At 41.9% G+C, this 23,363-nt stretch overlaps 1 protein-coding gene and 1 pseudogene across 2 annotated transcripts; one reads left to right on the top strand and one right to left on the bottom strand.

The window, feature by feature from the left end:
- Nucleotides 1–2,185: 2,185 nt before the first annotated feature.
- The window catches only part of LOC117466004 (inactive pancreatic lipase-related protein 1-like), a 197,437-nt pseudogene continuing 176,259 nt past the window's right edge, over nucleotides 2,186–23,363 (bottom strand).
- Nucleotides 4,852–12,650, top strand: LOC117465970 (complement C1q-like protein 2). Of its 2 annotated transcripts, none has more exons than XM_034109098.2 (5): nucleotides 4,852–4,935; nucleotides 11,147–11,371; nucleotides 11,744–11,854; nucleotides 11,987–12,109; nucleotides 12,185–12,650. In XM_034109098.2, exons 2-5 carry the CDS (start codon nucleotides 11,173–11,175, stop codon nucleotides 12,460–12,462), a joined length of 711 nt encoding a protein of 236 aa, XP_033964989.1. In that variant the 5' UTR covers nucleotides 4,852–4,935; nucleotides 11,147–11,172; the 3' UTR covers nucleotides 12,463–12,650. The 2 variants fall into 2 exon arrangements, with proteins under 2 accessions (XP_033964989.1, XP_033964988.1); XM_034109097.1 differs by lacking the exon at nucleotides 4,852–4,935 and adding an exon at nucleotides 10,959–11,018.

Genomic DNA, 23,363 nt, shown 5'->3' with positions numbered 1-23,363 from the left:
GAGCCAAACCAGGGCACAACTTTTACCAAGGCTTCAACCAACAAAGATGCCATGTGTGGTAGTTTTGTGCATGTTGGACTTGTGGAATTAACCGAACAATTAGTTTCGGCCAGAGCTAACTGGAATCTGTATTCAAAAGCTAGGTTAATGTATTTCTTCACATATATTAGTTTTAAAAACATCAATCGTTTGAAACCGTCAGGCACAGCCGCTCAGTTTCACAGGTAATTTTATGATACCGTCGATCACAGATTCTGGTAAGGCAATCTCAAAATAGAAATGTACACTTACCAGTCTCTGAAGATCTTTTGGTATCCTGTCGTGACGCTAATGTGTGAAGAAAACTTCTGTTCAGCAATGCAGTGAAAGGAATGGAAGCTGGAATCCGCTTATGTCAAAACACTGAAGTTTATTGAGAGAAACGGCCGGAGCGTTTACAAGGTATCTCACACGACTTCATCATGGAAGACCATGCCAACACCTGAGGACACAAAGCCAGGAACACCTCTATATGTAAAAAGGGGGAAGCTAATAACCCGCGCTTTCTCTAATTAGTACCAGACATTTAAGAACAAAGAAGGGTCTGTTAATACCAACTTGCATGGTCTCACACTTCCCCCACAGGAAAGGCATCGGGCCCCTCTTGACCTTTGTCCTCTCCAAATTACAAACAGGACACATACCAGAAAAGACTGAAAGTCTCAAAATACACAGATCAGATTAAAATATTCTTTGACAATAACTAGCAAACTAAAGATCATGTACATCCACTGCACACATAATCTGAAATAACAACTCATATTTCTCACATCAAATGACATCAAAAGGCATTTTAATAGCCAAACTAACCTTAAAATAGGCATTTTACACCGAGAATAAAACGAATGTCGGCCATGTTTTTTTCTTCTGCAGGGAGAAATGTGAAGATCACGTGTCATAGACGCCAGCCATTGGAATGAATGGTGAAAAAAAACGTAGGCATCTTACAATTTCAGAGGCTTTTTGTAGAAATACTACGTCCTACGTTGTGGACCAACGTAGTTATTACACGTTTTTTTATGACACTGGGTTGGCTGGTCACATACAGTTGTTAATCTTAAGTAAAAGTACTAATAACCTTACTGTAAAAACAGTTCATTACACGGCATTGAGAATAGTACGTAAGTAAAGATATTTAAGTATGAAGAGGAACATGTACTTAGGTATTAGGAGTAAAATTACTTATTGAAGAAAAAACTTTAAATTACTCAAATAAAATCCAAAATATTAGAATATTTTCAGTCTCACTTTTGAGAAGTTGAAACTGTGAAATGTTACTCAACAAAAAATGACACAAAAAGTGTGCAAAATTGCTGCAAATTCATTTTGAGTTGTATTGTTTTAGGTATTTTAATATAATGTTGTGTGTAAGAAAATATCTACGTATAAAATACCTAGTAACTACATTTATCAAATTACAAAATGTCCCTTTGAATTGTAGTGAAGTAGAAAAAAGAGTAGAAGAGGAAAAAAATGAAGTACACTCAAATGCTGAAGTACAGTACTTGAGTCAATGTACTTCATTGCATTCCACCACTGACTCTTACCCAGTACATAATACTAAGTATGTTATCTGCGTAAAGGCCGCAACTTTTAATATTTGATTCTTTCAAAAGTTCTTATGTCTCAGGAAAATACATTTAAATGTATATATATTTAACCACGCTCACTCATCTGAATATCATCTGTACATTCACCGGATAACGATTTAACCAAGTTATTTTCTTATTTCTATTTATACTGTTAATAACATGTTTGTTCTTATTTATTTTACTTTTATTCTAATTATGCCTGTGTATTATATATTCCATGTGTACTATCTGTGTTTCTGTCTTATTCGTTGTGGCTATGACCACCTGAATGTCCCTACGGGGATGAATTAAGGTCCACTTATCTTATCTTATCTCAATACAAATGTGTTGTAAGAAAACTAGTTTGGGTTTTTACATCGGCTCATGACCGCTTGGTCTCAGTTTATATTTGAGTCTCTTTATTTTAAAAGAGTTCCAGTTGATCTGCACCATCCTCTGCCTCTCTCCGCTCCCTTCATTGTGTGATCTCAATTAGAACAATAGGACAGTCTGCACAGCAGCACAAAGGAAGGAGCCGTGCAGAGGTCTGAGTGTATCAGAGAGTAAAGTATCTTTATTGAGAGAGCCTGCCTGGTTAGGCCTGACATCGAAGCACACGCTGAACGGCGTTCTCCTTCACGTTCTCCGTACCACAGAAGGAGACGCTGTAAAGAAGCAAAGACGGAAGGATAGAGAGAGTGAACATTATAGAACACAATGTGTATACATATATTGGTTTTAAGTATCAATTTGAAATATACTGCATAGTGCATACAAGTATGTCAAAACAGCAGAATGTCCTCTTACTCCAATCCTAGTAAACACTGATTGTTTGAAATCTGTTTTCGGCCGACAAGGCAAAACTATATTAAAACGTAGAATTCCAAAAATGATAAAACATCTGGTTTGTATATAAAGTTTTAAAGTCAAGTCAAATCTGTTTGCCATCACTATATGTTATTTATAAATGGAAGGATATGAAAGTAAAGACTATGGAGGAGAAATCTTCTCTCTGTACTCTCTCCAGCACTGGAAACACCTTACACAGTCTCACGGTGCCCTCTAGTGGCTAAAGGCAGTCCATGACATCTAATGCAGTCCAGCACCACTGCTGCACCGTAACATTTCCCTGATGTCATGAGAATTGTTTATAAACTGGATTTCACATTGATGACATGTTTTTAAAAAACAATGAGTTCTGTTTGGGTAGACTCCAGCTGGTAGACATGGATACATTAGATTGTTATTTGTGTCTTGATAGATTTGACGTAAACTATAATCCAGTTCAGTCTGAGTGAATTCCTCCTGTAGAGTTAATTGAGAGTTGAACCTCTCTCTGTCTGATGAGCTGTGGATGCAGTAGTTAATTCATTGGAGGGTCGCTAGTAAGATACCTACTTGCTTCCATCTGTGCCATAAGTGTGTGTGTGTGTGTGTGTGTGTGTGTGTGTGTGTGTGTTGTGTGTGTGTGTGTGTGGTGTGTGTGTGTGTGTGTGTGTGTGTGTGTGTGGTGTGTGTGTGTGTGTGTGTGTGTGTGTGTGTGTGTGTGTGTGTGTGTGTGTGTGTGTGTGTGTGTGTGTGTGTGTGTGGTGTGTGTGTGTGTGTGTGTGTGTGTGTGTGTGTGTGTGTGTGTGTGTGTGTGTGTGTGTGTGAATAAGTGAGTGCTGTTGTAAAGCACTCTGAGTGGTTGCTAAGACGAGAAAAGGTGCTATATTAATGCATACCAAACATAATGCTGCAGGAAAAAGAGGACCTTATCGCAGAACTCGATCGTACAGGCGGGTGGACCGTCTATCACTTCAACACATTACAAGTTAATTAATGAATTTCTTTACTTATCAAATTTCCCCACCTTTGTTGACTGATCGTTATCAGTATCATGCAGTTGCAGCCTCATAAATGAACTACAATAGAATAATGTTTTACGTTCTATGTACCGCATAGCAATATTCAGTTAAAAGAGATAAAGGCTTACATAGGTTAAGGACAGCCGTTTATTCAACCAGATAACACAGCTCTAAAGGAACTCATACAAATAATTGTACAAACTAATAAGGCGTTCATTAAAAACATTTGATATGTATCTAATCAAAATGTAATATACAGCCTTTATTACCATCTCCTTACAGCCACCATTTGAATAACATGCCTGATGTTTGACAATATATCCCTGTGTAGGTGTGTTTGATTTCCTCTCAAAGTGTGAGGAGTGCCACCTGAAGGTCTTTATTGATAGAAGCAATCTGACTTACATCATGTTGTCTTTTCCTCTCTGCAGCTCCATCTTGGACACACCATACCGGGGCTTCATGGGGTTGAAGATGTGATTGTTCCAGCGAAACGTCACCTCTTCGACAACCCCAACATCCACCTCAGCGTCCAGCAGCACCTCGTAGGTCCGTCCAGACACCAACGAGCCTCTGTCAAAACAGATCAAAACATACTCTGAAGTATATCTCCTCGAACACCATCACCGAGCGGGCAGTGGAGCTGCTGTACAGTAACCAGGGTTGGGAGGGGGACTTTTAAAATGTCTTCTGTTTCGATTACCAGTTACTTGCAAGAACATGTAATCAGTAACCTATTCTGAGTATTAAAAGTAATCTTACTTGATTTATTTCCGTTACTTTTGGATTACCTCAATATCAAATTCAATGCAAAGGAATATCATCAAGATGTTTTTTAATTAAGTGTATTATGTAAGACAACAGAACAATGTGACCTTAGAAAAGAAGACATCAAGATATTTAAGATACACAATGTGTTACATTTAGGCTAGACCTACAGAATAGTAAAGCTTACAAAAAGTGTTTTAGTTTATGTTTGTATTAATAAATCAGCTGTCCTCCTACTACATAACACTTTTTTATTTAAATAAAGAATAATGAAAGTAGCCTTGATGAAAACCAAAAAGAGAATTCAGGCAGCCTATAATATATTGATATATACTGTATATACATCTTACATTGTTATGTTATCCTGAGAGTAATCCCGATTTTTCAAAAAATGTAACAGTCTGATTACATCTTCTCTTACAGTACCGGTAAGGGAATACTTTTTTTTGGTATCCTGATAACGTAATCCCGTTACAAGTAATCAGTTTCTCCCTAAACCTGAGAGTAACACCTTTTCCTCTGTGACCAACCTCTCCAGCAGAGCAGAGTTTGGTGTCATAGTATTCAAGTTTCTTGTTATTGGGTTCATCTGGTTTCTGTTTCGTTCTTACTGTGAAATTTGATCGATGCTGACAAAAGGTGAAAAACTTTAAGGCACGTTGCAGAACTAGAGTTTCTTCACTTCTGGACTTCTGAAGCTGACATTAAAGGTTGGTCTCTTTCTCCCTGCAGTAGGCAGCAGCTACAGTTGAGGGCAGTGGGGGGGCTGCAGAGGGGAAATAAAGTCTGAATTTCTTTGGTAGAGGAAGAGTAGAACCTTTCAACACAAGGCAGTTCGAAACACATTAGCTGCAGCTGTCTGATAGATGTTTTAGTGAGACCTGTAAAGACACCATTACAGTAGTCGAGTCTACTGAAAATAAAAGCATGGACAAGTTTTCCCAAATCCTGCTGCTCGTTCACCTGAGGAACAGGTTACACGCCGTCAGCGCTGAGACGTGATCCACCTTTGCTGAGTTCCGGATGTGAGCCACGTTCAACCTCATCCCCCACAGCGGACCCGAGTTCCACTAAAGGCTCGTCGGGAAGGGTTTCAGGAGCCACTCCACACTGGGCGAATCACTTCTGGGATCCTACTTTTGCCCGCGGAGTGGATTTAGCACGAGAGGGAGCAACTCTTGCTGAGATAAAGAGTCGGAAGTGTGGTCCCGGCTCTCCTCTCGCCGCCCTTCTCGCCGCTCCTCACACCGCGTATCGCCGCTCCTCTTGCCGCTCCTCTTGCTGCTCCTCTCGCCGCTCCTCACACCGCGTATCGCCGCTCCTCTTGCTGCTCCTCTCGCCGCTCCTCACACCGCGTATCGCCGCTCCTCTTGCCGCTCCTCTTGCTGCTCCTCTCGCCGCTCCTCACACCGCGTATCGCCGCTCCTCTCCGCGCCTGTGCTACCGGCGGAGATGTAAAGTGGATTAAATAGCCGGTGTAACGCGGTGGGATTACCTTCTCTACTCTGCTGTGCTGCTGTAGCTGAGGCCTGGTTTCACCTGCTCTGCTCTGCTGCTATAGCTGAGGCCTGGTTCCACCTTGCTCCGGGAACAGCGTGGATACTGTTGTGCTGGACTGGGAGAATGGCGGGTGTCGTGTTTCTGCTGTGCCTTTTCTTGGCTGTGCTGGACAAGGAGAAGATCGCTAGTCGCCCTGAACAATCTACTGGATTCGGGTATGTTCTGCCGCCCGCAGTGGACATCCCCTGTACAGTTTCGGAGGTGTTGCACAAACAATTGCTGGTTGCACTGTCGCGGACATTAATTTCGGAAAATGTTTGTCTTTCTCACATGCCTGCCACGATGGTCTTTCAGAATTGTTTTTTAAACTCTAATCTCACTTTCGCGAAATTTGCTGGTGACTCTAGATCAGCTGACAATGTATGTGTGTTGATTAAGAGGAAAGGTGCTTGGTATTTTTATTGTTGTTACTATCAGGAAATGTACAGCCAAATCCAGGTCCACCGAGCAGTATTAGTCAAATAGCTACTCCTGCTGATTTTATATCTAGATCTGGGCTAGGTTTAATTCATTTAAATGTGCGTAGTCTATTACCTAAATTAGATTTTGGGCGAGTTCGACTGATGCTGATGTCATTGTCTTATCAGAAACGTGGCTAGATAAATCCATTTTGGCCTCTGACATTTACATAAATGGTTACAGTGTATATCGTACTGACCGGCCTAAAAAAGGTGGTGGCGTTGCCATTTATGTGAAAAATAAGTTTTGTGTAACTAATATGGTTTCCAAATCTGTTAGTAAACAGCTAGAATGTTTAGCCGTGAATATTGAGGTAACAAAGGGTCAACAGCTCATGGTGGTGGGCTGCTACAGGGCCCCTTCGGCTGTCAAGGACTCTTTATCGTCTTTGGCTAAACTGTTATCGCAACTTTCCTACAAGGAAATAGTGCTGCTTGGTGATTTTAATTGGGACTGGTTAACTTCTGTGTCAGAGGATTTAAAAAACCTGTGTACCTCTTTGAATTTTACCCAGATTATAGACAGTCCTACTCGCCCAAATATTAAGTCCCCAAATAAATCCTCCTTAATTGATCTAATTTTAACAAATGTTCCACATAAATACTCATCTGTGGGAGTATTTGCTAATGATGTGAGTGAGCACTGTGTTGTAGCCACACTAAGGTCCAAAAGGTTAAACCACGTGTCATCACAAAGAGAGACAAACAACACTTTGTGGAGCAGGGTTTTGTGCATGATCTGTTTGATTTTGATTGGGGTAGAATCAATTTGTGTGCTGATGTAGAAACTGCATGGTCTTATTTTTATCTTGGTTTTATGAAAATTATAGATAGACATGCACCTCTGCGTAAATTTAGAGTGAAGGGACGAAACAATCCCTGGTTTTCTGCTGAGCTGTCCAGTCTCCTTCATGAGAGAAATAATGCTTGGGCTAAGGCTAGGAAATCAGGCTCAGAGGTGGAATGGCTACGTTTTAGGCAGCTAAGAAATAGCTTCACATCTAAAATAAAAAGTGCTAAATCAAAGTACTATTTGTCGGTTACCACAGAAAACCTGAATAACCCTAGGACATTTTGGAAAGCCATAAAATCGATTTCCACTGGTGATATCCCAAATGAGCTACCTCCGTGCCTTACCACAGCATCTGGCACTATATCAGACAGGGCTACTATGCTAACTTGCTTTAATGAGCATTTTGTGTCTTGTGGCTCTCTGTTTGGCTGTGTGGCTCCTGTGAACGCTCCAATCCTTGACTCTGAACAACGTGGTCTGGAAAACCCTTTCAGTTTTACTCCTTTAACTGTTGGTATTGTTCATGAAGCCTTATCCAAGTTAGATCCTAGGAAACCGGCTGGCCCGGACAACGTAGAACCTTTCTTTTTAAAGATAGCTGCAGATTTTATTGCTCCACCTCTTACTTCTCTTTTTAACCTCTCCCTCAGCACGAACACAATTCCAAAAGTATGGAAGTCTGCTTATGTCTTGCCTTTACTGAAAGGAGGGGAGGCAACTATTTTAAATAACTATAGGCCAATCTCTAAATTGTCAGTTCTGGCTCAGGTGCTCGAACGCTTGGTGAGTGAACAAGTAAAGGAGTTTTTATGTATAAATGACATCCTGTCTAAGCATCAGTCAGGATTCAGAAAGCAACACAGCACCATCACTGCCACAATGAAAGTGGTGAATGATGTGGCGAGTATTTTAGATAATAAGCAGAGTTGTGCAGCTCTGTTTATTGACCTTTCCAAAGCGTTTGACACCATTGATCATCGCATTTTAAAGCAGAGGCTACTCAGTATTGGCCTATCCAGCCATGCAGTGGGTGGTTTGTGAACTACCTCTCTGAAAGGTCCCAATGTGTTCATTTTGATGGACTGTCTTCTGAATGGTTAAACATTTCTGATGGTGTACCACAAGGTTCTGTTTTAGGACCACTTTTATTCTCCATATATATTAACAGTGTAGGTGATAATGTGGATGAAGCTACTTTACATTTTTATGCGGATGATACTGTGATGTTCTGTGCAGGTCCCTCCATTAAAGAGGCTGTTGTTAAATTACAAGCTGTTTTTAACACTATTCAGACTCAGCTCTCTGAACTAAAGCTTCTTTTAAATGTGGATCAAACCAAGGTAATGCTCTTTTCAAAAGCTAAAAAGACACCAGAGCCTGTTTTAGATATTGTAACTACGCAAGGAACAAAACTTGAAGTTGTTGCCTGTTACAAATACCTGGGTATCTGGCTTGATGATTGTCTCTCTTTTAAACTTCATGTCAATAACCTGCTTAAAAAGCTGAGGGTGAGGCTAGGTTTCTTTTTCAGGAACAAGTCCTGTTTCTCGCTTGAGGCCAGGAAAAGGCACTGTGACCTTTTTACCTGTGCTGGACTATGGGGATTTGTTGTATATGAATGCACCTGCCAATTACCTGAGCAAATTGGATGCTGCGTATCACAGCGCTCTGAGATTTGTCACAAATTGTAAAGCGCTTACACATCACTGTACCCTGTATACCAAGGCAGGTTTACCATCACTCTCTGTACGGAGGCTCAGTCATTGGTACACGTGTATCTATAAAGCTTTGTTGGGTAAACTCCCGTATTATATCTGCTCTCTGATAACACAGAGAGTTGCAGGCAGCTATTGTCTGAGGTCACATGATGTGGTCTTGTTAGATGTGCCAAGAGCAAGGACTGTCTGAGGTAAGACAGCTGTTATGTGCGCAGCTCCACTTGCTTGGAATAATCTTCAGCAAGAATTGAAACTGAGCAATCTCATTCCTCTGCATGTTTTTAAAGCTAGGCTAAGTGAAATGCTTGCTGATACAATGGGCACTTGTAAATGTCTATAACTATGTATCCTGTAAATATAATGTATAATGTCCTTTATTGTTTTATGTTTCATGTGGAACCTATATGCTGCAGGTCTCCCTTGAAAAAGAGATCTATGATCTCAATGGGACCAATCTGGATAAATAAAGGTTTGAAATGAAATGAAAGAAACTCATCACAGGCTTCAGGGCGCTTCACTCACAGTAAATTATGACGGACAATAACATAATCTGTGTGTGTGTGTGTGTGTGTGTGTGTGTGTGTGTGTGTGTGTGTGTGTGTGTGTGTGTGTGTGTGTGTGTGTGTGTGTGTGTGTGTGTGTGTGTGTGTGTGTGTGTGTGTGTGTGTGTGTGTGTGTGTGTGTGTGTGTGTGTGTGTGTGTGAATAAGTGAGTTTCCCTCCATCTCAGCTGCCTGGCGAACGTGGCTTCAGACAGAAGGGAGACATGTTCTGTAAAGAAACATCTTCCCGTCTGCACCGCATGTTTTCTTCACTTCACATGCTCCCAAACTCTTCCTCGCTTCTCTTTTGTTCCTTCCTTCTCTCCCCCAGCTTCCAGTCTCACGGCCTCGGTGTCTCGACTCCATTAACTCTCAGAAAACCGTGTGTGTGTTCATGAAAGTGACCACAGGACTTAAGAGCCAAGGCGGCCGCCTGCTGAGAGGTGTGACCGCTGTGGCCTTGTTCACGGCGATGCTGGTTTAATATGCACCGTTAATTTAGGTTGAGCAACAGCTTGAAATAAATAATGTCAGGGAATCAGAGGAAGCTTTTCTGGATAGGATATGTTCTGGTTAAAAGTGCTGCTTCACTGGAAATCTCATTTCCGCCTGTATATAGTTCTGATGTAATCACTAACCAGCTTTGTGCTCCATCCCCTCCCCTTCTGTAACCTCTGAAACGTAATGGAAAATAGATACCGAGTAGCCTCGTGTCCCCTCATCTGTTTTACATCACCTGCAATAGCTTTGAATGATGAGCTTATGTGTGATGCCGGTGTTATTGAATCTTCCCACTCACTGCTGCACGGACGCAAACAAACACACACACATATGTGGTGCAATCGTTCTGTCACACACACCTAACACAAAGGCCCACACACCGGCTGTGAAGCAAAGATAACAACGAATTGAGATAATAACGGAGTAAAAGGAGGAAGATAATTGTTCAGATTTGAGGAGATAAGACTGTTTCGTGGCTTTGTGTTAAGTCGTCTTGCACGACGCTGCTAAAGAGAGAAGCTGATCACTGCTCTGTGGCAAGAGTGTATTCCCAACAGAACATTAACCCATTCAAACATCCGAAAGGGTGACAATTATTTTGCATAATAAATAATGAAATGTGGACCTGCAGTAATTATATCTTTTGAGAATTTTCAAATAACATTTGATCCAGATACGCTCATGACATGTTAGCACTTCTGACTCGTGCCTTTCTGGAAGGAAAACAACTTTAAAGGTCACAATAAAACATTTGTATTCACAATTCCATTCAAGGATTTTTTTACTGAACATTATTCAATATTTATGAATGCAGTCAGATTTTAACTGAAATCTGAATTTGGAGAATTTGCCATGTGTTCTTGAATTCTAGATAATAAACACACGTTAACTTGATTGAGCTACTGCCCATCTGGATAAACAAGATGAATGATGATGTGTATGAGAGCTCTACTTATTTCATACTGGCATACTGTAATAAACACAACTTCATATTACTAAATACCCACAATTAAACACCAACGTACGATTTCCCTTTTTACTACTCTTTTATTTGCAAGTACCTTCATCACTTCAAGTGTTATTTGTAAAAATAAAAGTGATATCCCTTTAAGACATTTTACCGAGTTGGCATTGGGGTCATTGGAGTTTCTTTATTGTGTAAGGGAAATCATTCTTGCAGTAACAGCTGTGGTCGTTGCATCACCCTCGCTTCCTACATATGGTCAGGCAGGGAGGGCCTTCTTGTCCCAAACCAGCACATTATAAATAATAGGCGAGGTGTTTGGCTCACAACACCTGTGGTCAGCGGGAGACACACTTTTAAATCAGATTCTATTTCATTTCTTCCAGGTATTTGTGGCGGCTGAGGTTTTACAATGAGGGGTGCTGTGCTGCTGCTGCTGTTCTGTGTGTCTGCAGAGGGCGGAGGAGTGGACCGAGGTTCACAGAGCAGTGTGCTGGCTGAGAGGGAAATCTGGACTGAGCTGAGAGCTATAAAGAACAAGGTGGGGGAGCAAGAGGTTGAGCTGCAGACCCACAGAGACAACGTTTCCAGTCTGGAGAAAGAGAACCGAGGTAAGATATCAACAGTCTCTGTGATGTTTAGGATGGGGTTGCAATGATAGATAATACGCCAAATGATATTCTACTTGGGTAGTAAATTCCCCAAAAATGTGAAAAAAGTTAATCACAACAAGAACATATTCACATTTGAGAAGCTTAAACCAATGACTATTGAGCATTTTTGATTTAAGAAATACTTGATTATCAGCTAAAGTGCTGGAGGATTTGAGTCCTCTTTATTGTGACAAGCACACAGTAAAGCACAACGAGTACAATTTGTATTTATGCTGAGATGGCAGAACACAATTATCAAAATGACACACTTGGTGATACTAGGACATCTTGAAAGAGCGGTTGAGAAATGATTGTCTCTCATGCTGACAGCCCTGGTTTCCAGAGTCTCAGCCAGCGAGGAGCAGCTGGCGGCTCTCAGGGCGGAGCTGGAGGTTTCTAAGAATGAACTTCAGCTGGATGAGACTGGAAGGAGATCATCAGGTATGATAACAGATGGTCAACCTTAAAACAATAAAAGACTAAACATAAAAGTGACTTGTATGACTTCCCCGTGAAAATAACCATGTGTTCACTATTGGTTTCTTTAACATGTATTCAATTGTGTGTTTTCAGGCACTAAGGTGGCTTTCTCTGCAGCTTTGAGTCCTGGGAAGTTTGGACCTTACAATACTGAAACTCCACTTGTCTACAGAAGATCCATCGCCAATCTTGGCGGGGCTTACAGCTCAAACACAGGTGCGCAAAAAAGCAAGCATCTTAATATTTCTAGAGACAAATAAAGCTGACTTTTGTCCTCCTCTGCTGCTGCAGGTGTGTTCACAGCCCCCGTCAGAGGAGCCTACTACTTCCGCTTCACTGCTATGAACAACAAGCACGGAGAGAATATGGCAGTTAACCTGTACCGTAATAGTCAGAGAATTATACATAACTCTAAGCAGAATGATGGTAATACTTTCCTTTCCAATGCTGCGGTTCTCCGTCTGAATCAGGGAGACGAGGTCTATATGCGTCTCCATGAAGACTGTGGTCTTTTTGAAAATGATGACACCTACAACACCTTCAGTGGGTTCCTGCTGTTTTCTATATGATCCTCAAATGTAATCCAAACAACACCAATGGTTGATTTCTAAACTTTAAAATGTGTCGATTTTATTCGTACTTTGTCAAAGTTGTCCTTGGCTAGCTCAGTCTAATCAAGCCATTTAGATACGAAGAAGAAAGAAGTTGACGAGTGAATCTGGAATCAATGAATAAATAAACTAATTTGTGAACATCATCATGCTGTGTTGTTGTTTATCGACTCTTTGCAGTACTGGAAACAAGTCTACCGCTGTAACGATGAACAATAAGCATCTTTATGTGCAAATATCGGAACGTTATAAAAAAACTCATCTGGAAAAGCTTACTTTGTGTCTTGGGACATCTTCAAGCAACCCTCTACTGAGCTAATCCAAATGACCTAATTACTTTAGTGCTGTTTCAATAAAATATGTTTAATTGCAATATATGGAAAACATAATTAGGTCTGCATTTAAACGTTTAGGTGAGTAGTAACTTCTCTGAATAACTGGACGACTGCAACTGAGTTAAATTCACATTTGTGAAATACGGCATATTTTCACAAATGAATAATATGAAGTAAGAAACTCAGAAAAGATTCCTTGCACACCTGTACACTAGGACAATTAACTTCCACTTCCCACTGGTGTATTCAAGACCGAATGTAAAGTGTGTTAATGATTAATGTTACAAAAAGCAATGCAATTCACAATAACTCCACAACAACTTCTATTATTGTTTGTCTTCTAAACTCGCTTTTGAGACTTCAGAGCACTTTAACTTTAGAGTATTTCATATGACCCTCGCTGGATTTAAAAGAGTAATATATATGTAAGTAACAAATACAGTATTTGCATGCTTTAACCAATAAGTACTGCTATTTTCTTTTTCACTTCGGGGACTATATATAGTCCCTGTTAAACGATATTAGGCGAGGGAAATAGTTCATCCAATCTTGTTTTTAAACAATTTGTTGGACTGGCAGCTCAGTGAAAACATTGTATACTTGTACAATTTAGAGATATCAGATAGATGTTCTCTATTGTATTAAAAAAGCACCTTTTCTCGTTCTCATTATAACGTAACAAGTAGAGAAATTGGTTTTAAAATGATTAGTTTAGTGGAATAAATACAAAGAAACCAATTTAGAGTTAGACTTTAACCTGTACCGGGACCAACGAGAAGAAGGATGAATGATATTTTCCTCCATTTAGGACACAATGTTATGTAAGGGATAATGTGCTGCGACGCGGTCATTATGGGGAAAAGAACACCGACAGGCTGATCAGGAGCCCGACGCGAAGCGGAGGGATCTAGATAGGCATGAATGTGTTCTTTTCCCCATAATGACCGCGTCGCAGCACATTATCCCGCTTATTACATGGCCACATTCTCAACAAAGTAACGTTATGACTCCCAATATTAATTGAAATGCTTTTATGGATTTAGAAAATGATTTTATTGATTTAAAAAATAGTTGTATTGATTTAAATTGACATGCATCCGCGAAGAAAAATAGTCCGTTGTTACCGTTTGAACTAACGGAGCAACGGCAGGAACTGCTTCGATAGCGTTTTTGAGGAGCTTTCGGATTACAGATTTGAAAACATCGCTGCTTGCTTTAAAAGTAGCACAATTCATGATGTCAAACCTTGGAAAGTATCTCGATATCCCTGCCCTGATGCCAAAGTAACTGCACACTATGTGTCGCCGTTTGATGTGTATGTCTGGACCGCTGCGTAAAAAGGAGGGTTTCTGCCCGTTACTTCTCCGCTGTTTTCTTGTCCCTCTTGTCTTTTTCTTTTCTTCACTGGGGACTCATCAGCCACTAACCATTACTCCAAATTACTGTGCTCTCCAAATATATTAAAATCAATGTTAAAATCCTCCATGTTGCTATCACACGACAGCGGAAAACTAAAGACAATCAGACAGTTTGCTTGCTTTTCAAACTGTTACATTTGAAAAACAGTGAGAGCGTCTCTTGTCAGTTTGAAAAGCCAACGGTAGGACCTGCTTGCGTTTTTGAGGAGCTTTTTGATTACAGATTTGAAAACATCGCTCCTTGCTTTAAAAGTAGCACACTTCATGAAGTCAAACCTTGGAAAGTATCTAGATATCCCTGCCCTAATGACAAAGTAACTGGCAAGTGAATATGTGTCGCCGTTTGATGTCTATGTCTGGACCGCTGCGTAAAAAGGAGGGTTTCTGCCCCGTTACTTCTCCGCTGTTTTTCTTGTCCCAGTTCGAAAAGCAAACTGCATGCAGTTTGCTTTTCGGCCCAACTGTATACAGTTCAATCGACCGGACTTCTTTCTGAAGATGTGAGCGTCCTTAACAACGGTCAATAAGTCCTTGACAGCGGTCTGTCTGTTCGGTATTAACAACGTGTCACGTGTTCTGAATTGACCAATCAGAATCGAGTATTCAACTAAGCCATGTAATAAATTATAATATTAATTGTAAATGGAAGTATTCATAACCAAGTAACCTGGATTCTGTTCTTGGTCCCCTCCTCTTCTCCTTGTACACAAACTCGTTCGGATCAGTCATTAGCCCGCATGGTTTTTCATTCCACTGCTACGCTGACGACACCCAATTCATTCTGTCCTTCCCCCGCTCAGAGACCCAGGTCGTTGCACGCATCTCTGCTCGTCTAGCTGACATCTCTCAGTGGATGTCCGCTCATCACCTCAAGCTCAACCTTGACAAAACTGAACTGCTTTTCCTTCCGGGAAAAGATTGTCCCACTCTTGACCTGACTATCAACATCGGCCCCTCTGTTGTTTCCCCGACTCAGACTGCAAGGACTCTGGGTGTGACCCTGGATAACAACCTGTCCTTCACTGCAAACATCGCTGCTACAACCCGCTGCTGCAGATACACGCTTTACAACATCAGGAGGATGCGTCCCCAGCTGACCCAGAAAGCCACGCAGGTTCTGGTCCAGGCTCTCGTCACCTCCCGCCTAGACTACTGCAACTCCCTCCTGGCTGGTCTACCTGCATGTGCCATCCGACCTCTGCAGCTCATCCAGAACGCAGCGGCTCGTCTGGTCTTCAACCTTCCTAAATGTTCCCACACCACGCCGCTCCTCCGCTCCCTCCACTGGCTTCCGGTAACGGCTAGAATCCACTTCAAGACACTGGTACTTGCGTACCATGCTGCGAATGGATCTGGCCCTTCCTACATCCAGGACATGGTTAAACCGTACACCCCAGCGTGTGCTCTCCGCTCTGCATCAGCCAAACGACTCGCTGCACCCTCGCTGCGAGGGGGACCCAAGTTCCCATCAGCAGAAACACGTGGGTTTGCTATCCTGGCTCCAAGATGGTGGAATGAGCTCCCATTGACATCAGGACAGCAGAAAGCTCACACACCTTCCGGCGCAGACTGAAAACTCATCTCTTTCGACTCCACTTCGAGCGTTAGAACTATTAACAAAGAACTGCTAACAGAGCACTTATATACTAATAAAGGACTGGCTTATCGAAAGCCAGTTGAGTAGCACTTGAAATACCTGGCTCTATGAAACCTGATGTACTTTATGATTCTGTTTTCTTCAAGTTGTGTCGTCCTGGTCGAATGTATTGTAAGTCTTTGGATAAAAGCGTCATCTAAATGCAATGTAATGTAATGTAATGCTTGTAATGATAAAAACACCACGTTTAACTACACAGTGTTACATATAAAATGATAAACAGCTGATATGACTTTAACATGTGATGTTTTTCACACAGTGAACTCAATAGTATGATCACAGTACCTGTGGAAAACCAGCCATCTTTAACTGTATCAATGCCACACTCTGAAGATAAATGAGTCAACATGTAACTGAGGGAAAGCGGGTTTGATTGATCCACTATCAGCAGCTGCAGTCTACTGGAGCTTCACACGTCCCCATTACTCAAAGAGCTTTCAGTGCAGAAGAGAGCAGGCTCAGGAAGGAAGTGTCACAGAAAGTCTATTAAAGCATTAAGGGCCGAGCAGCAGCATCACTGACACCCGGGCCGGGCTGCAGGCGTGGAGGGACATGTTCATATAACGGAGGGAGGAGCTGAGTGTCACCCAGACTCAGAGTCTCAGAGACAGAGTGCTGAGGGGGGGGCGGGAGGAGAACAAATGGTTCTCCTCATGATGAAGCTGATGTATGCACCTTAAAAGATGTCTTCTTAGTGAGGGGATGTGCTTTGCATTTAACATGTTAACTATTAAACGCCTGAACTCTGTAAAGAACATCCATAAACATTCCTCTGTGTGCAAATTATTTACATATTCCATTTACTTGTATATAGACTTATTGCACTATTTCTATGTTACTTTATTTACTTGCACATCTTAAAACATTCTCTTTCACTATTTTATTAATTCTATGTCCTATATATATATTCATGTTGCACTGTTGGAGGAGCATGTGATAAGTACACTGTAGCTAATGTGCACATGACAATAAAGCCTTGAAACTTGAATAATAATAATAATAATAATAAATGTAATTTCCAAGCGCTTCTTCAGGTGCTCAAAGACGCTTTACAGTGGTGATAAAACGAGATATAATAGAATACACAAATATTAAAACAGCAACACAACATCATTCACAAATGAAAAGCCAGTCTGAAGAGGTGTGTGTTGGTCAGTGTTTTGAAGGTGGGGGGGTCGGTGCAGTCTCTGATGTGTTGTGGAAGGGAGTTCCAGAGGGTGGGGGCAGCGATGGAGAAGTCTAATGTTGGAGTGTGGTGTGGTTTGATGTCAATAATGCAGCGACTGACTGAAACAGTTTGCTATCGTGGTGGGCGAGTGCTAGCATGTAGGCAGCTCCATAGCATGGTGTTAGCTATAAGTAGCTAATCTTCTGCTCTGACCAGGCACTGAGGCTGGATCGACAACGTTAACATTATTTCCATGTTCCTTTCCTGTGCAGGATATTTGTCCTGAGGTGCAGTATGTAGGCAACTGCAGGAACTCAAACTGATTTTGTTTTACTTAAATACTTGTATACATCCGCACTACATTTAAGTAGGGACTATTGCAGTTTTGCTGAGCCATTTGTCTGAGAGGAGTTGACCCTCTGACTTCGCAGATAGAGTTTTCAAACATACTTACATACAAGTTTCACAATACAATAAATCAGGGTTTCCGTTAGCCGGTAATTACCGGTTTTTAGCTGGTAAAATTTATAAAAAACCAGTCAATTCAAAACCTGACGGTCAAAATGTCTGGTAATAATTAGGGAGGCTCCGATCGATCGGCCGCCGATCATTATCGGCCGATATTCACTCTTAATAGTTTGATCGGTGCTCTCTATAAAGGCCGATCAGGAGAGCTGGATCTGATCGATATGGACATAAACGCGAGTGAAGTGTAACCGGACGCGAGAGAGAGATCAGATCAGCTGCTGAGTCTGACCGAGACACGCAGCTCTGCATGATCACCTGAAGCCCCGCCCTCTGTTTAGCGGCTGCTGAGAAACTGACGTGCTGTCATGAGAGAGAGAGGGAGAGAGAGGTCAGGAGAGAGAGGGAGAGAGGGAGAGAGAGGCTCCGTTTCTCCCGTGTTATTATTCAAGGTTGATGTAAACTTCTGAATAATGTACGTTATCTACTACAAGTAGTTTATTTGAATGTAATAATTATGTTGTTTGTTGTTTGTGGAATCATTTATTGAAAAATGAATCTGAATTTTTCGATCTGTTACGATTATAAACTGAAGCAATATAAAAATGAGCCTGTGAACTGAGTTTTAAACTGAAGCATATCTGCTCATAGTCCGGTGGTTACCTGCTAACGGAAACTCTGCTACACAACTCTTATATTATTATTGAAATATGACCGGTAAGTTTCAAATTAGTCCGCTAAAATAAATTCTGCCCGGACATTTGACCGGCGAGAAAAAATCCTAGCGGAAAGCCTGCAATAGATGTAATCTGCCTTAGTCATATCTAGAGTTACATTTCAATGTAAAAGAAGTATAGGAGTGAAGGAAGGGTTTTAAAATGTTGGTATTTTTACAGTTGGTACTGCTACTGTTACTTACTGTAGATACCATATTTCTACAATCCTTCCTCCAAAGATCAAGGTCAAGGCAAAATGCAATCCAAAAATACATAGGGAAGACCAAAACCCTAAGTAATCGAAACCAGATGTATGTTAGTAGGTCTGGTTTTGTGTTTGTGTCTCTGTACCGAAACAACATGAAAGGTTGTTGGACAATCATCCCCAATTACATTTGACCATCAGATAATCGCAGATCTAAACGTGTTTTCAATTGAAGTGCTTGGTTAGGTACAGGAAAAGATCATGGTCAGGGATCAAATAAATAAGAATATATGTGTATATGTGTAAATAGACTATTTGAACTATCACTTACATCATCAAAACTGTCCTTGTCGGAGCAGGGGAATGCTACAAAGCCTTGGGATTTCACCATGCTCTCGATGTAGTACTCGTAGGAACGGACATGGTTGCAGTCATCAAACCTCTTGGTGCCTGGCAAAATATTGGAACAGGTGATGAAAGGAAGGAAGAGAAAAATTGAGATGGACAGCGGGTGAGATACAGAAAAATAAGAAAAGAGATGTAAATGTAGAGTTATTGAACTTCAGATAGCTACTTATGAACTCATGACCTTCAGAAATGTAAAAAAAAGTTCAGGAAGATAAGTACGCATGCCAGTAGAACAAAGTACAGGAAATGTCAGAGTAAGAATCAGTGTGAGGCAGACAGACGGACGGACGGACGGACGGACGGACGGACGGACGGACGGACGGACGGACGGACGGACAGACAGACAGACAGACAGACAGACAGACAGACAGACAGACAGACAGACAGACAGACAGACAGACAGACAGACAGACAGACAGACAGACAGACGGACAGAGAGGTCACAGCTTCTGTTGTTTCTCAGTGAGGGCCAACTCCAGGCGCTCCAACACCTCCAGCTATGCAGCCCTGCCCCCCCCCCCCTCTCCCCATCATATCTATAGTATCAAAAGTGGTAGATTCAGCTGTAACTGTACTGTAAGTTGCATGGTAGATGAAAAAGGATGAATGAGTCATTGTTGTATTTTTAAACCTAATCCTTTCTTAAGAAAGAGTTTTTTTTTAAACTGTATGATCCTTTTAGAAGATGTTATTTATGGTGCTGAAAAGTAATGTAATGCATTGTGTTTTATGCACTCAGGGTATGCTGAATAACAGAAACAGCTCAGCACCTCAAAATGCATACAAGGGTTATCATGGTGTGGTGTTATGATGTTAACATGAGGGGTCTCTCGGAACATGTTGACTCTCAAAAATGCTGAAAGGTAACCTGTTTTAGAAGCTCACTTAAATTAGTTGAGTCTCCTCAATACAATTTGAGACTCCTTTGAAACATCCATCCCTCCGATATCTTCTGTTCATCGGGGGCCTGCAGCCAGAAAGACCCCCTTCTTCAGCCTGACACCTTCTTCACCGCAGTGTCCACCAGTGGGTTCTGGGGTTGCTGGTACTATGCACAACCTTTAGTCCAAAACCTTTTGCAACAGCCCCCACTCAATGCATACAATGTTCTTCGAACTTCATAAGCTGATCTGTTGAGAACTCTGCTAAAGCGGCGGCAGATCTGATGCTACAACCACACAGTCCATTAACACCGGCTGGCCTAGGTCGCTCTTGTACACTCGTGAAGCCACTCGTGAAGCCACTCGCACAGAAACGGTGCTTTTAATGGTCCATCAATGTCTAGCACAGAAGTCCAACAACAAAGCAGCAGTTGGTTTCAGATTAGGACGGCCATGCCTCCTACCCCCCTTCACCCTGCTCTCTCCGTCACTGCCCATGTCAGCATTGAACACAACTAGAGTCCCCCTTTGGTTTCCCTTTCAGCATGAGACCCTGCCTCAGAGACTCCAAGAAGGCCAGCCACTCTGAACTGCTGTTCAAACAACCTGTCAGAGACCTCATCTAGGCGATTCCAGCACACCAACAGGCGGCCAGGGGGGTACTGAGTATGAATAGTTGTTGGGGGGTGCCAAGAGGCCCCCTGTGTCAAGGCCCGGCTCTGTCAGGCTCTTCTCCCAGGTCTGGCTCAGGGAGGGGTGCACTGTTTCTCTTTCCTGACCGTAGCTTATGTTTAATTTAGTGCTGTCAAAATTATCGTGTTAACAGCGGTAATTAATTTTTTGAATTAATTGCGTTAAAATATTTAACGCATTTAACGCATGTGCAGAATGGCCCGCTCCATATGTGCCACCAGTGGCAGCGCCAGGGTATGGCTGGGGTAGGCTACACCCATACCAAGAAATGTCTTAGCCCCACCATGAAAAATGATGTTAAAGTAAGCAAAATAAAGTCTGCCAACTCGCGCGGAGTAAATTGCACAGACAGCAGTTAGTAAGATTGATTTCAGTAGCCACGGTTTTGAAAACTTTTGTCACGTAGTGATCGTCTTCTCAATAGAACATCTTTGATAACGGCGTGGTGTTGTTGCAGGAAGTCCCGACGGAGAATACTCTTGCTGTAGTTCAGAGCAGAGCCATATAATAGTAATAATATGGCTCTGGTACATCTGAAATGCGTACCGTCACTTGTGTCACAAAGCGCATTTGCGTACCGACGTACTTGTGAAGCTTTTCCAGAAGGCGGTTAGATCACCGGACGACAGAGTCGGTCTCCGTGTGCACAGACAGGCTGCTGTTAACGTCGGTCTGTACAACGGAACTGTGCCCAAACTACGCCAACCGGCTGCGGAGGGAAACTCCCACCTTCACTGGAGAACTGCGCTAAAACAGCTGATCACAACGTTCACACTCTGTGGTCACGAAGTACTCCACTAGCCGCCGCCGCCCCCCCCCCCCCCCTCTGTCGACTTTCCTGAAGTACTCCCCCGTTGATAGAAATCAACACGTAATGAATTAAGATCCCACGGTTTGATGATTGATAGGTGTGTGGGTTGTCTTTCATTTTGACATGCAGAACAATGTTATAATAAACATAGATACTGTATGTTAAATGGAAATATCCGCCTTCTTTCATTTATCTTTCCATTCCCACAACAATATACATAAATAAATGGCATATTTTGGACATAGTTCGAATGGTGATTAATCATGATTAATTAATTTTTAAGCTGTGATTCATCTGATTAAAAATTGTAATCGTTTGACAGCCCTAGTTTAATTGAGTCAGCATTCACACACACAACAATGCAAACAAAGTGAAATAGCCAACATGACAGTAAATAACTATATTTATTTAGCACTTTCCTAGCCTTTGAGTGAAGTGCTACAGTCCTGGTTTGACTGTCAGATAAACATTTGATTATACTAAAATCATCATGTGATCATTGAGTTCCCATTTTGATTCCATGTTGAGTGAGATGTGTTGATCTCACCCTGCCAGATGGCGTCCAGGTCCTTGATCCAGCCTTTGTTGGCGGTGCAGCCAGGCATCAGCTCTCCTCCATTGGGGTAGAAGTCGATGTGGCCGATAGATTGGGACATCCCCAGACCTGATGGGATGGTTTTACAGAGACATATGTTTCTTTTATTGATTTGATCAAGATTTAACACAGATGATCAGGCCACACAGTTCCCTTAATGCCTACCCTATGATACCATTTTAAAAAACAGTTATCGTGCTGCATTTATCTGTGGCCTTACAACTAAGAGGTATATTTTAAAATAATCGTATTTTTAAGGAACTTAAAGGTCCCAGGTCACGGCCATTTCTACTGATCATAATTCCATTGTTGAGGTCGACTAGAATAGATTATATCGTGCAATTTTCCAAACTCACATTGGTTTCTCACAGCATCTCTGTATAGTCTGTGTGTTCACTCTCTGTCCTAAACGGCTTGTTGGAGCTCCTGGGGCAGACAGGTCTTCTCTGTGTTAGAGGTTTACTCGCTACAGGGTGTACTTTGAGGGTTTGTGACTCTGCAGACCGTTCACATGCAGAAACACCTACATCACACAAGGGGACTGGTGATAAACAGAAAAGCATGACATGGGACCTTTAAGAAAACATTACATATATTTGAAGAAGACTTCATAGAAAAAAAAGTCTTCATATCTGTACATTATCCTCTTTATGATGTGGACCTTATTTGTATTTAAAAGGGAACACTCTTGTAGCAGACAAAAAAAATGTTGGGAGAAAAAGTAGAAACATTAAGCAATTTTGCCCACATTGATCTCACTCATCATAATGAAAAGTGATGTACCAAGTTTGGAGTTGAAAGGAAGTCCATCCGTGTGAATGACGTCCACAAAGGTGGCGTCGCTGGTGTCCAGGCGGACAGACTCATCAGTGTCCTGGAAGTACGGCTCAACTGGGTCCAGTGTGTACCTGTGATGCGTGCGAGGCCGGGGATCCTGCTGCCGGCGGCCCCTGCAGCGTGAGCTCCGAGGCTGTGTCCGATGATGTGGAACTTATCAGCCTGCTGCTTGTACTGGCTCTGTAACATGTGTGTTCAATTCAGAGAGACTGTACACACTGCCCCCCAGAGAATAACCCCTCAGCCCCCAGATGGGTCTGTCTGTCCTCGTCCATGGTTGTGTAACTTCAACTTTATTTTTTAGATATAGGGAGGACACTTTTAGCTGTTGGAGGCAGCATGAAAATGTTTCACATACAATTTAGCATCAGTGTATGAGGATGAATGTATGTACGTGTAAAAACTATTATTAAAGTCTTTACTAAAATCTGTCTCGACTGAACTCAGCTGGAATACCCCTCTAACCCTTAACCCAGAACATGGGTGCAATAACAGTGAAATATTGGTCTTCCATGGGTGCAATACTCGTCTAATAAGGGTGCATTATGGGTGTGATGACAGTATCCGGGTGCAACACGGGTATAATATGGGCGTAATAGAGGTGTAATGGTGTAATAGGGGTTCATATGTAATATGAGTGTAATGCCAGTGTAATAACGGGGTGAATGAG

Source organism: Pseudochaenichthys georgianus, chromosome 20 (assembly GCF_902827115.2).
Source record: "Pseudochaenichthys georgianus chromosome 20, fPseGeo1.2, whole genome shotgun sequence".
Taxonomy (NCBI): domain Eukaryota; kingdom Metazoa; phylum Chordata; class Actinopteri; order Perciformes; family Channichthyidae; genus Pseudochaenichthys; species Pseudochaenichthys georgianus.
Note: the sequence above shows the minus strand (reverse complement) of the source record. Positions and strands in the feature narration are given on the sequence as shown.

Coding starts and splice junctions, on each gene's coding strand:
- LOC117465970 (XM_034109098.2), top strand. CDS start 11,173: ATGAGGGGTGCTGTGCTGCTGCTGCTGTTCTGTGTGTCTGCAGAGGGC. Junction 11,372..11,743: donor TCTGGAGAAAGAGAACCGAG/GTAAGATATCAA, acceptor TCATGCTGACAG/CCCTGGTTTCCAGAGTCTCA. Junction 12,110..12,184: donor GGCTTACAGCTCAAACACAG/GTGCGCAAAAAA, acceptor CTGCTGCTGCAG/GTGTGTTCACAGCCCCCGTC.